This window comes from Thamnophis sirtalis, unplaced genomic scaffold, assembly GCF_051295495.1.
Source record: "Thamnophis sirtalis isolate CommonGarterSnake01/CBP01778 unplaced genomic scaffold, rThaSir2_p1.2 scaffold_2, whole genome shotgun sequence".
In the NCBI taxonomy this organism is placed as follows: domain Eukaryota; kingdom Metazoa; phylum Chordata; class Lepidosauria; order Squamata; family Natricidae; genus Thamnophis; species Thamnophis sirtalis.
Window position 1 is genome coordinate 88,115,084 of NW_028261382.1, and position 13,877 is coordinate 88,128,960.

At 42.9% G+C, this 13,877-nt stretch overlaps 1 protein-coding gene across 1 annotated transcript; it reads right to left on the minus strand.

The window, feature by feature from the left end:
- Positions 1-281: 281 nt before the first annotated feature.
- SRPRA (SRP receptor subunit alpha) lies at positions 282-13,793 on the minus strand. The gene is made up of 14 exons (XM_014066147.2): positions 13,573-13,793; positions 10,718-10,801; positions 9,939-10,102; positions 8,392-8,552; positions 8,065-8,227; positions 7,270-7,423; positions 6,864-6,973; positions 5,793-5,911; positions 4,786-4,872; positions 3,876-4,048; positions 3,180-3,393; positions 2,822-2,985; positions 2,218-2,316; positions 282-1,817 (listed from the first exon to the last, which is right to left on the minus strand). Exons 1-14 carry the CDS (start codon positions 13,696-13,698, stop codon positions 1,689-1,691), a joined length of 1,947 nt encoding a protein of 648 aa, XP_013921622.1. The 5' UTR covers positions 13,699-13,793; the 3' UTR covers positions 282-1,688.
- Between the last annotated feature and the right edge of the window lie 84 nt (positions 13,794-13,877).

Below are 13,877 nucleotides of genomic sequence, written 5' to 3' on the forward strand. Positions count from 1 at the left end.
TTTGTTACCTGTCTAGTGAGCAAGTGGTAGGACAGGGAATGTAGTCCTTATTCCTGCTTATTCAGATCAAACTACAGGGTTAAAGTAACGTTGGGATGTATCCATTCTCAACAACAGCTTCATGAGTCTTGCTGTTGCAAAGTTGGAGGCCCTCCTAAAATCCTACAGATGGGGCTAGCAAGAATAGAACAGAAAGTGAGGAATCTGCACACCTAGAAAACCTGTTGATCACACATGATTTTAGAGAAGCCAGCTTTTCAAATTCAGGAAGACAAAAAGAAAAGGTTTTAGAAATTTTATATAAATTTTCAGCAGGCAGCATTCAACTTATTGCACTAGAGCACATCTGCAATGCCGAGCTACCAAGGCGTCTTTGTAGAGACAATGGTGTTATTCAACATAGCGCTTTATTATCAGGATCAAGAGGCACTCTGAAAGGAGGAGGAAAGGGAGGAACGCAGCAGGCAGCCACCAGGATTATCCCTAGTGGAAGAAGGGGACAAAGAAGCAGACAGGCTGGTTTGGAAAGCAAAAACCAGTGCAGATGGGATAGCATGCAGTGGCCCCTGCTGGCTGGTTGTGTATCCCTCCCCCTTGACAGGAGAGGCAGTGACTTCCAGAGCGCCACTTCTTTATGGCAGAGAGAAATCTTAAACCCACTTCTTAGGCCAGAAGCTCATCTGCCAAAATTAAAATCCACACAAAGACTTATTTTTCCCCTTTAGGGGAAGGACCCTGTTGGCCGGGGAAGGGGCCAGATAAAGGAACTGTCCTTAGAGAATCTTCAGGGACACAACCATCTGCTTCTCTGATGTTGTTTGAAGATGGTGTGCAAAGATACACACAGGGTCGTCATAGACAATTCAGACAAACTTAATGCATAAGGGGTTGGTGAGACGACTTTGAGAAGGAATCGGCAGCCCTCACATTCATACTTCCTCCTCCGAGAACAAATTTACCCTTTCTCTGCTGTGAGCTTTTTTGGTCTGCAGTTGGGGGAATTGTGATCAAAACCAGCTAATGAAGGCTACAACACCAGCGGCCTCTACCTATCTCTGCTCTACACAACAATCGGGGATGGCTAATATAACCGCTAGGGAAGAGCCATTTGTCCAGGCGTCACCCCTTTGGTTTCTAATCCCCAGAAATGTAATCCAGAGCAGCTGTTCAGGCCCAAGGCAGAATCTGAGGTATGTCAGTCATCCCAAGGGCTGAAGCACAATTCTCTTCAACTGTTGTGATACCACTAACCCAGGAGAAACTAGAGAGAACGACCAAGGGAGCAAGGAGGGGGGGGAAAGGGTTTTACTGGACAAGGGAGCATGGAGTATAGATACTCTAGAGTAGGCATTTTGAGAAAGACTTGTCTCAAAGAACTTTAGAGCGGGACAAAGTCATTTTAAATAAGTGGAATACAACTGAAGACAGGCAGCTCTCCCTAAAATTGAACCCCATGCACTGCAGGGTGGAAAGTGTGCAATATGTAAAGAAATGAAGACAGTGGCTTTATTTTGTTTTTCCCCTAGCACTCCTGTATTCTCTCTTGCACTATACCAAAAAAAAAAAAAAAAAAAAAAGAAAGCAAAGGATGAAGGGGTGGGGTGGGGGGGCAAGCTTCCAGGAAAAGTCACATCGGAAAGCACATTCTAAGACATCGGCAAACAGGAATTTGGTGCAACAATGGATGCTTAGGCCTTCATAAGAGCAGCAACTACAGCCTTGGCATTAAGGCTACGTAGGTCACAGTAGGTCTGTCCAGTTCCCACAAAAACAATTGGTTTGCTAGTGATGTATGTCATGGAGATTGCAGCTCCAACCTGGGGGAAAAAAGGACAACTGTTACAGACCTTCAGGGGACCAAGCAAATCAGGATAAACCTAGAAGCTCTTTTAAGCCAAGCAAATATATAAGCGAATAAGGCTTATATATCCCCATGCGTATAATTGCAAAGGGATCAATACTTTTGTTGCCATAATTAATCTACAAAGCAAACTGAACAGTATGGGGTTTTTTTCCCCAGCCATAAATGCAGCAGCCCTTTTATTCTGTTTGGGGAAGCAGTGGCAAGCAAAAGTTGGAGCTTCTTTAATTCTTGAGCCTTCCACAAAAATTGCCTAGAGGCTGCCAAGCTGGTCTAAGACACCCCCCAGCCCCAGTCAAAACACGTCAAAGGTTCTGCCTGTCTCAAGCAAGGAGTTCAAATGACCCCACATTTACCTTGTCATCAATGGTGTCAAACTTGGTGAGAACAATTCCATCAATGAGACGTGGGGATTGAGCGATGGAGTAATCCGCAAGAGCTTTGTTAAATTTGACCTGAAGGAGTGGTGGAAGGAAAAAAAGGAAACGGGGTTTGGAAAAATCTGCAAATAAATACACTTTTGTCTTTTGTTCACATTATGTGTGGTAAAACCTTCAGAGTTCCACACAAGTGACCTACAGCCTAATTCCTGAATGTAACACACTGTATGATAACCATTCAAAGGAGAGGTGGGTTAGATGCCTGGGTTTGTAGCTTAATGTGAGGCTCAAATCCATTGTCAGTATCTCCTTCCCTCCTTTTTTGGCAGTTAAGGTAAAGTAAGTGAATGATGTCTCACTCAAGGGCTCCTTTGGTTTAAAAAAACCACTGTCCAGAAGGTTGCAAAATGATGCAAGAGGTACAATCCTCAATGATTTCCAAGATCACCCGGGATTTAAACATTTGCAAGTGGCTCATCTCTGGTTTATGGCTTGGATATTATAGTTAGCTTTGACACTGTAATGTGAACCCAAACTACGATGGCTCAAGCCATCCTCCACAAAGGACGAAAACACTCACCAGCTGATCCACAGCCTCGTTTCCCACCAGAGCTTCACCCACAAACAGAACAAGATCTGGGGTGTTAACTGCAATGAGCTTAGCCAGAGCTGTCATCAAGGGAGCATTGTCTTGCATCCGGCCTGCTGTGTCCACCAAAACTACATCAAAACCTTGGTTGCGTGCTGGCAAGGAAGAAAGATGGGTGAAACGGTGTGTCCTTGGTAAAAGGAATAAGGCTGGGTCAGAATGGTTTGGATTCTGTAGCACCCTCAGGGGTGGAGAGCAAAGGCAGGAGAAGAAAGAAGACATTTCGAGCACCAATATGATTGGGTGGGGCCAGAAATGTAATCCGCGGACCTTACCGGATAGGCCTTACCATATAAAATTGCCTCCATGGCAATGCCGGCTGCATCCTTCCCATATCCCTTCTCATAAAGCTGCACCATGGTGCGACCATTGTGGCTTTCTGGTGGATGCAGAGTATTCAGGCGGCGAGTATGAGTACGTAGTTGCTCCACAGCTCCAGCACGGAAGGTATCACAGGCAGCAATGAGGACACTATACCCGTTTTCAATCAGCCAGAAAGAAATCTGGAGGGCGGGCAGAAGAACATGAGCTTGCTAAGTCTTCCGAGCACAGAATCCGATGTATTAATAAATGAATATATTATCTTTAAGGACAGGAGAATCATCTTTCCTGCATTTTATAACAATAGCAATAGCAGTTAGACTTATATACCGCTTCATAGGGCTTTCATCCCTCTCTAAGCGTTTTACAGAGTCAGCGTATCGCCCCCAACAACAATCCGGGTCCTCATTTTACCCACCTCGGAAGGATGGAAGGCTGAGTCAACCCTGAGCCAGTGAGATTTGAACAGCCGAACTGCAGAACTGCAGTCAGCTGAAGTAGCCTGCAGTGCTGCATTTAACCACTGCGCCACCTCGGCTCTTATATTTTCCTCTGAAGTAGGTAGGGATCAAGAAAATGAGCAACATTTTACACCGTGCTTTATAGCAGAAGACCTTCAGCAAGAAGTGCTTACAAACACAACAAAGGTAAGCCTCTACGATACCTTGGCCAAGTTGGTTGACTTCCCAACTCCATTGACACCACAAAAAGTGATAACGTAAGGTCGGCGGTGAACCTTGGCATCCATCACATCACGCAAGACGTCCACCCGGCGCTGAGGTTGGAGGATCTGCACCAGAGATTCTTGAAGGGCTTGCTTCACAGTTGAGGTCACCGCTGGAAAATTGAAAACGAGCAATATATTTCCTCCATATGGTGCACTTTCATAGGAATCTCCCATACCCCTTGAAGAACAGATAGTCTGGGACAAGATTAATCAAGGATAACAGCAAACTGAACTACAGCCTAGTTACTCTCTTAAGTATGCCATATGGGTAATGTTTCTGTGCAGGTATCTCCTTCCACCCTCATCAAAACATACCGAAAAGATTTGATGAGATATTCTTTTGGCCGATGATGCTTTGGACTTAACGCAATCTCTTTCTAGGTGGGAATGAAATAGAGCAAAAGAAGTCACTACAGACTGGTACACTTGCAGTATTCTCTCTTGCAGCGGTTCCCAACCTTTCTGTCTTGGCAGCCCAGTGGGGGGAATGGGGGAGAGGGGCTGGTTCCATGTGAGAGGCAGGTGTGCATGGAATAGTGTGCAGCTTGTACAAGTGGAGCTTGGTTCTGAACGGGCTATGGGTTTTTGGCCGCGGCCCAGGGATTTGAGGACAATTAGTTAGGCAAATAAAATGTTGGTTGGGCAAATGGAGTGCTATAAGCTCTACTGGGATGCATGCCGTCTTTTCTGATGGAAGAATGTGAACAATTGAATCCAGAAAAACCAACTTGGGCTACTTCGATAGATGGATTCCACAATGAATGAGTGTATTTGGTTCTGTATCCGAGGATGATCCCAACAGATGAGATAGTCGGAGGAAAGCTACCAGAAAGTTAGAAACACTTACTAGTGAAGGTACCCATCACTTTGCCTTCCAGTTTCTTTGCAACAGATTCACACAACTGGACTGCAATTTCAGCAGCAACATTCTTCGCTTTGGGAAAAGAAAAGGCACATTGTTAGTTAAGAATGTAATGTTTCTAGTTTGAATTGTAAGGCACCTGAGCCTTGTAACAACTAAGGTAAGACGGTGCCACCTACAGTCATTCTAGATTTGAAGCTGGCACCTCTCAGCTGAGCCCTTCAGCTTCTTCTGTAGCGAGGAAGTCGCTTTGGGGAATAGGAAGCCCTGGCCAACTAGCACTACTTCAAAGATGGAATTAAGCTGTGAATATGAGGGAGGAAAGGAAGTGCAGAAGTCACTAATAATCTTATGAAAAAAGATTTCCCTCCAGTTTTCATTTATTCAAGAAAGACAAAAGGACATCTTAACATCAAAACTATAAGGGCTGTGGAAAGGGGATTTGCGGGCTGCTCCATTCTGCTATAAATTCAAATCCTCCTAAACCCGACTGACGTTTCAAGACACACGGCTTCTACATATCCCCACAGCCTCTATATAACTCTAAAAAAACCAACAGATGATGTCACAGTATACAGATCTAGACAAAGACCTGGATAGCCTTTGTTTAATCTCCAATATTCCTAGATTAGAAGACTGGATCTTAACTGGAGGATCAACTCCGAATGCAAGGGAAGTCAAAGGCATTTGGCGTGTTGACTTGGTTTTAAACCAAGGAGACTTTGTTCCAAAAATAGAATCAAGAAGGAATAAAAGATATGATACGAAATGCATTTTGTAAGAAATTTGGGGACTGCGAATTTTGAAACCCTCTTTCCCTGCTCTACCTTTCTTTCATTTAGCCTTCAAGAAAGAAACCTATCATTTCCAAGTCCCAACTAACAACATGGCCAGCTTTTCTGACTCTGCTGGAGGAATCAGTAGAGTGTCTTGATGTGGCATCACTGTGTGAAGTCCAAAATTGGCCTCTGGCCATGGGAATTCAGTCTTACCGATCAAATGATCTTTCATCTTCTCCAGCACAGGCTCCATATCCTCTCTTGACAAGCTTTTAGAACCCACAAGTCCTTTCAGCATCCCAAACATGCCTCCAAGACCACTTTTCTTCTTGCTGAAACAGAAAGGAGAGGTTAACATAGTGGGAAAAGCAAATTAAATAAAGGAGTTTCCTCAAGTTCCTCCTCTTCCGGAAAATAGTGATATGATCTTGTCCCAAAGGTGCTTTTTCAAGAGGCAAGTAGACTAAAGCACCTTTGGGACAACCATGACCTGGATGACTGAGAAACTTCATAGGCATTTAATATGATATGATCTTGTTTTGAGCTTCAGTTAAACATAAGCCCTGGTCAATGTGACCAGTGGTTTATGACAGTTGTAAAGAAGAATATCTGAAGAACATCAGCTCACCCTTTTGCAAGCTACCTCCAAACCGACACTGGTTTCTTGAAATATGTTCCCAAATCATGACAACAAAGTCACAGAATTGGGAAAGTGCTTATATATGTGCAGGCAAAACCATTTACATACTAAGTATTATGTGACTAGCATTTTATTTTTGTTTTATTGAAGAGAGAATTATGCTACAAGATGGGAAAAGGCATAGACATAAGTATTAGTAAGGGAGACGAAGATTGGGAATTAAGACGTATCATGAATATGCTGACTGTCTATTTTACTTCTGGCTCGCTCTTTTCCATATCAAAATAGACATAATTTCAGAGGCCTATCATGCCCTGCAGCTGTTCTTTATGGCAGTTACTTCTTGTTCCAACACCCGAGGGATTCTGTCTGAAGCAGGACAATGGCAACCAGAGACTGGGTTCACACATTACTAGCATTTCCCAATCTTGGTATGAAGATGAGTGGACTTCAACTCCCAGAATTCACAGAAATGATGATGCTGGCTGTAGAATTCTGGGAGTTGAAGTCCATATACCTGAAAATTGCCAAGATTGGGAAACGCTGCTCTAAGCCATAAACGCATTAAAAGTTACAATCCATAAAACCAAGGAAACTCCACAATGGCATCCACACCTGCAAGTTACTACTACCAGGGGTTTTACCTTATGTTTGAAGAGTTTGGAACCACTTTGTCCTCTTCTCCAGGATCCTCTTCACTATCATACTCAAGATCAAGAAGACGGCCAGGCTCACGACTTCCATCTACCAGCAGCTGAATCGGAAACAGTGTGTCTTAAGCCCATGAGCAAACATCGCTTATTGCGGCTTAATTAAACAGTGGTTAAACCGCAATTCAGTTAACCTTTTACTTTTGCAAATGTGGCCCAGCGATTGATTAGAACAATATACTTGCTTTAATGGCAACATCTGTACTAATGTCTCATAATATAGAAGCCCTGATAATCTGTGCTGAAGATTTCAGTGCAAGAAAAACCACTTTAGCTAAGCAGAATCCCGGTCGAGGCCCCAGACAAACCCACCAGAAGGACAGGAAAGTGGAGGTCTTACCATTTCTGCATCATAATTCTCCATGGGACAAGCGTCTGTATTTCCATTAGTAGTAGAGTTACTATAATCAAGTACTTTGGCATTAGAGTTCCCTGTATCCCACACACGGGGCTTCTTCCCCTTGTCCTTCTGAGCATCCGGCTTTGGAGACTTGCTAAGGAAGGCAAAAAGGAAAATCCGTTAGTTCTTTGTACTGAGCTAAGCAGAATTCCTGCTCCAAATGACAGTACATGCAACTCGGTTGGACCACAGAGATAAGGGATTAGAAATACAAATTTCCCCCAGTTCCATCTAATGAAATAATAAACTGCTCAGAACCAGTGAGATTTCAATGTTTTGTGAGATTTTGGCAATGCTGCTTGAGAACATGGCACCTGTAATCTGCTACACTGAGCAAGCTGTGTTCTATATTATACTTCTCATCTACTTAATATCTCTCATCTTGTTAAAATAGTTGGTCTTGCTGAGGCAGTTTGTATTACTACAAAACTACTTCTGGCAATTCCTCACTGAAAGAGGTTTTTGTCCATGTTTTGTGCCTGCCCAGAAGCAGCTTCCAGTTAATGGAGTTTTAGAGTGTGGCAGCTGGACAAAGTGAAGCACCACAGCCACTTCACTTCTTGTTTCACTTCACTTATGCCTGCTTTGCAAAAAAAACATCAAAGAGGCCCTTCACTTGAAGTGTCTCTGAAATGAAACATTTCATGTTTGCACAGATACAGCCATCCAAGTTAGGTTCTGTTGGATGAAGAAATAGAGAGACATCCAACTCGTCCAGTTATTGGCCTCGCTTACTTGGACTTCTCTCCACCCTTCAGCCGTTTCTTGAAGAATTCTTCCCGGTTCTTCCTCAGAATTTCATCCTTACTCAGTTCTTCCTTCTCCCCAGTTTCAAGAGGAGGGTCCAGCTTAATGGCAGGAGCAGTTTTGGGAGCTGCAGCCATTTCATTTCCTTGAGCTGAAATAACAAAATTGTCACTGTCCCATACAAGGTTGTGAAGCAGGAATGGGCAGAAAGCAAGTTTTACAGCTGAACGTACCTTCAACTTACAAGGTACCACAAATATGAATCCCATTGTTCTTCGGGGTTATGAGTAATTGCTCACTCCAATGCCAACTCACCTTCTTTTTTGGAACCTTTGTTTTTCTTATTCTTAGTTTTTTCTTTTGGTTTCTCTCCCCGAGTTTCTATCATAGACTTCACGGTTTTTTGGGACTTTGCTGATTGTTCAAAACTCTTCATGGCAGTGGGAGCTCGGATTTTACTGCTCTCCTCTGCTTCCCTGATGGGGGAGAGGAAAAAAATCATGTAATATTAGGAATGCCATGAAAAAACCGCCACAAGCTTAATGCACAGAATCTGCTTCCCTCCATTCCTTCTTTTCTCCTGTGGGGAACTTCAAGGCATGATTTTGATCTGTGTAGCTATTTTTCAATGTTATTTGCAGTGATTATATCTTCTCCCAGAATCTTGCTCATCAAATGTGTCTGTGAATATACCCTTCACAATATTTCCTAAAGAATGATTGTATTATAAATCAATTTCCCGGTTGATCCTAAAAATAGGGCCCTTCTGAATTATTCTTAGCACAGGAGGCTATTAACTGATCTTATCTTGGCGTAATCACCTAGCTTCTAAGTATGGATTGCACACATTGCATACAGCCATACTTTTATAGGATAAGTTTGTTATCACAAACAGATATTTCAAATTCCTTTCCCCTTTTGTGCAGGGAGAGAGTAAGGAAAGTTCAAGGTTTGTCAAGATGTTTGCATAACATTCTGTGTCAGTTCTATTTCTGTTAGTCAGTAGAAAACATCTCCTAGCAAGATTATATTCCTTAAGCCGGGATTCCCCAGCCTGTGAGGTCAACCTCCCTTGGGAAAGTTCTGACAAGAGTCCAGGGGCATGAAGAAGAAAGGCATTGGTTGTGCACTATTACAATAAACTGCATTTCCTAAAGCTTTATTGTATTGTTCCCATTGTCATTTTGGTGCTTCGATTTTTAGAGGAGGTATGTACAGTGCCTCTGGTGTCGAGATTACACTAAGGGCAGATGTGAACCCTGGCTATGATCTACAGTCCTCTCTAAGCAGTTTACATAGTCAGCCTATTACCCCCAACAATCTAAGTCCTCATTTTACCAACCTTGGAAGAGTAGAAGGCTGAGTCTACCTTGAACTGGTCATGATTGAACTCCTGGCTATGGACAGAGTTATCCTGCAATAGTGCATTCTAACCATTGCGCCACCACGGCTCTTACTCCTTCTATTATTCTGGATCAAGTCCTACTTCCCAGCACTCTCAGTGGCCAGGAATCTAAGAAACTGATGAACATGAAGCTACCTATCTCAATATCACCAGTCCTAAGTCTGGGTACAGTTAACATGCTAGCCTATAGCTGGGAAGAACTCTGCAGTATTGGAATGGGTGGTTTTTTGAACACTAATTTAATTTGGTAGCCAAGACAAAGCAAAAACTTTAAAATTCCTAAAGTACACTTTAGCAAAGGGCACAACAACTGAACTGAACAACTGAACATAAGGACCACCCACAGCCTTTCATTTTGCCCAGCTCTCAGTTATTCCCACTGCAGTCTTTTAGCTGCAAAAGATAAAGAAACTGGGATAAGTCAACCCCAGGAGGACATGAGTGATGATTCTGTTACCGTTGGAGACGTAAAAAGTCCTCCTTAAAATCAAAGGTGCCATTAAGGATCCCAAGGGTACCCTTCTGTTGAAACTCGTTTCGATATTTATCTCTGAACTCCTTATGGACATCATCTATCAACTTATCCACATAGGTTAAAGTCAAGATTTTCTGAAATCCAACCTGCAAAAGAGAAGCCGTGTGGTAAGAAAAAAGGTACGTAATTAAGAGGGCTCATATTTAAATATATATGCAAAGTTCTCTGCCTTAATAGCCCACAATATGAATCAGTTGCCTCCATTCTATGCTTCTTTTCACACGAGCAGAAAGACACTCAAAAAAAGGCTAGATTTCTTAATGTGCTTTCTAAACAGACGAATGATTCAAACAGAAAAGAACATTTATAAGTCACTGCTACCACTGACACCCTAGGCTTACAGACTCCATAAAGCATGAGATGCATTAGGTTCTGGCGTCACATCTTGTGGTTCCCGCCAACCATAGCTTATCAGACAAAGCAGGATTAAACATTCCATGACAATGGTGTGACTTGTGTACCTCAACCCAATAGGATTACAACATTGGGAAGGAAGAGTATGTTGCTGAACTGTGACTCATAATGTTCTTCATCACTAACTACACTGCAAGGAGTTGTAATTCAGTCACTTGTAAAAGGCCACGTATTTTTCACCTGTTCTACCTCTCGAGAATTAGCCAATAATGAAACTTTTTAATTTCAGTTTAGTATTCATTTGCTTTTGACGCCTTTTTTTTTCCAGCACCAAACTGCATACGCACCACAAATACAAGCTCAAATTGATTGTCCAGCTTATATTTAAGAGTAAGGGCTTCATGGTTGAAAGAGTTGCTGCCACCTCGCTCCTGAAAAGAAGAGAATTAACATAATGAAACACAAGAGCCACATGTCAAACGCAGCTTCTGCAATTATTCTTGGCAGTGGGGACTAGAGTGGAGACCAATGTGAGAGAGGCAATCTCCAATGCGCAAGTGGTTGAATAAGCACACTGTTCCTCCCCCCCCCCCCCAAAAAAAAGACCTTAGCTTTCGAGAGATTCAACCGGTCCCCACTAAAAGTATACCGCAATTCATTCAACAATATGAGGACCATGGGAAGGTTTTAAAGCTTTTGTAGTGCTAGTTGAGCAGCCCTGCATGTGTCCCAGCAGTTATTCATTTACTGGATTTATAAGGCTGCCCAACTCGATGTCTCTGTGGCCAACATATGATGGAAAAACAAACAGTAAAAAGACCCGATTTATCTAAAACTTAGACAATGTGTAAAAAAAAATACAAAATAGAAAATGGAGAGCAAACACAATGCTAATTACCAAAAGGGAATTCAGCTCAATGGGACCTATCTGTGATCCTAGGTGGAACCTGTGGAATCTAGTTGAAACCAATTTATGTTGTTCTCAGTAAATCTTACTAATTAGCCCGATTACAACTTGCATAATAGCTGATTTCTTAAAATTAATATTTCTTTTATAAAAGTCAGATGAATACGGTGAAGTACAGAATGTTCTCGTTTGAGCATTTCTTGCTATATGGCTTCTGGTGGCACTATCTGTGCGGAGAACCAATGAAAGGCATCTCACAGCCATTTCCAGACGGTCCTTTTCAGCTGTGGGGCCTGTGCTCCACTGATTCAGGCTCTCCACCTTGAGATCTAGGATCTACTTAATGTATGCGGTCCTGTTAAAAACTCATGAATATGAATGTTGGAAAATTACCTCTTAGTGAATACAATTTTACATTGTTATAATGTATTTTATTGTTACTTTTCTTGTCAACTCTTTAAGAAGACATGGCATAGAAAGTGGCACCTGAGTACCACTTGCAGGAGCACTCTGCAAGCCGCCCCCCCAAAGCTATTCATGCCTCTTTTTTTTTTAAAGATAAGGGCCCGTTTTTGTGAAAAATGGACTGTTTTGGGGAGGTTTGCAGAATTTTGGAAAGCTCTAACTGATGAGAATTACATTGATCAATTGCTATGCCAGCAGAAACACCTACCTATCTACTGTATTTCTCTCTATCTCTATTTCTCTCTCTCTATCCCTCTGCCTACCTACCTACCTAGACACACTCTCTCCCCCTACCTACTGTATTTCTCTCTCTATTTCTCTCTATCCCTTTATCTATCTACTCTCTCCCTCTCCCTACCTATCTACTGTATTTCTCTATTTCTCTCTATCCCTCTACCCACCTACCTACACACTCTCTCCCTACCGTATTTCTCTCTTTTTCTCTCCTTTTATCTACCTAACTACTCTCTCCCTCTCCCTACCTATATACTGTACTTCTCTTTCTATTTCTCTCTTTATCCCTCTACCTACCTACCTACTCTCTCTCTCTCTCTATCCCTTTATCTACCTACCTACCTACCTACCTACCTATCTACCTACTCTCTCCCCCTACCTACCTACCGTATTTCTCTCTCTCTCTTCCTACCTACTCTTTTTTTTAAAATTGCCTCTTCAAAACCTTGGTGCATCTTATACTCCGATGCATCTTATACTCTGAAAAATATGGTAACTTATCTTGGACTAGCATGAGATGCTTGAGTACTATATACCAATTCATTAATATCATGCCTTCTTAACAAGCAAAGGCAAAGTTGAAAAAGACCAACTGGAAATTGCTAAGTGCCTGCTACCAAAAGGGACCTGGGAAAGCAGATAGCTTCAGTCCCATGGAACACATGATACAATCTGACTCATCAGATAGATTTTGAAACCATCAGTTAAAGGAAAGCTTTCAGATATAAGGGGATAATAATGCCAAACAAGTCCTGAAGACTTCAGAACCATCTGGTACTCCAAATACTGATTGTGAAAGGGAGCGGAGATATTTTTTTTGAGCATCTTACTCACAAAACAGGCTTTGTATGCAGGAATATATTAAAAGAAGGAATCTGGCTCAAATAATCTGACTGAAATAAAGTATTAATTGGCATCAAAATGCCCCAATTACAAGAGGCTGCAAGAACTGGCCTGCTCAAAATATTGATTGATAGCCATGCAAATTAATGGGAAGAGCCAGTTTACTCAGGCCTAGTTCTTAACTATTACTCAGGCACCATTGTATTAGGCATACAAGGTGTAATGTTACAACAGCAGCATGGAAAACGTATAATTACATTAAGTATAAGTATGTATAACTTATATAACTATATCATTATACAGAAGGCATGAATTAACCCTGTTATTTCAACTACATCCTAGCATCAAGCAGCTGTAGGCTTCTAAAAGGTCAAACAGATGGAAACTCTGGGAAGTGGAGGGTTGAAGGCAATGTGGGAGACAGAAGGTCCAAAAAAAGGAGCTTAATAATCAAATAAAAAGTAAACGTTGCCTTTAATCTACCTCAGACCCGGGCGACTCCTTGATTTCATTCTCTCTCGGCAGCAGCATGAAAGCATTTGGCTGCTGCCCACTTCTAAATTCTCCCTGTGATCTCCTGGTGGTCTCCCATCACAGGATTAACAAACCTTCGTGAAATCCGCCCAGATCCTCTGGGGCTCCCCCATCCCACCCCCCACGACGTCACCCCGCGTGGACGATATATGCAAACCCCCTCACCCCGCGAAGACCACGCGTGCATACGTGGCCCGGGGGGGAGGTATTGGCTCTTACCTGGAGGAGGACAGAGCGGATGAGCGCGTTCACGGGCGCAGTGCAGGCCGCCGCGGGGCCGCGCACGCCTTGGAAGCACCAGAGGACGAGCCCCCCCTTGCTGAAGATGGTGAAAAAGTCGAGCATGGCCGGGGGGGAAGGGGGGAAACCGGGGGAAGACGGGACCGAAGACGCCGGGAAACCAGCCCGACTTCCTTACCCACGTCAGATTATTCTCTTAAGTACTACTCACATCCGCCGGAAGCAACTCGGGCACCAGAGGTCTGATTGGATCCCGTCCCCGGGAGAGGCGGTATTTACGTGGC

Bases quoted from the DNA above. Each gene is read 5' to 3' on its own strand.
- SRPRA (XM_014066147.2), bottom strand. From the start codon at position 13,698: ATGCTCGACTTTTTCACCATCTTCAGCAAGGGGGGGCTCGTCCTCTGG. The intron at 8,553-9,938 runs GTAACAGAATCA...CTCCCCCATCAG, and splicing joins GACTTTTTACGTCTCCAACG to GGAAGCAGAGGAGAGCAGTA. The intron at 2,317-2,821 runs GTGAGTGTTTTC...CCACTCCTTCAG, and splicing joins ACGAGGCTGTGGATCAGCTG to GTCAAATTTAACAAAGCTCT.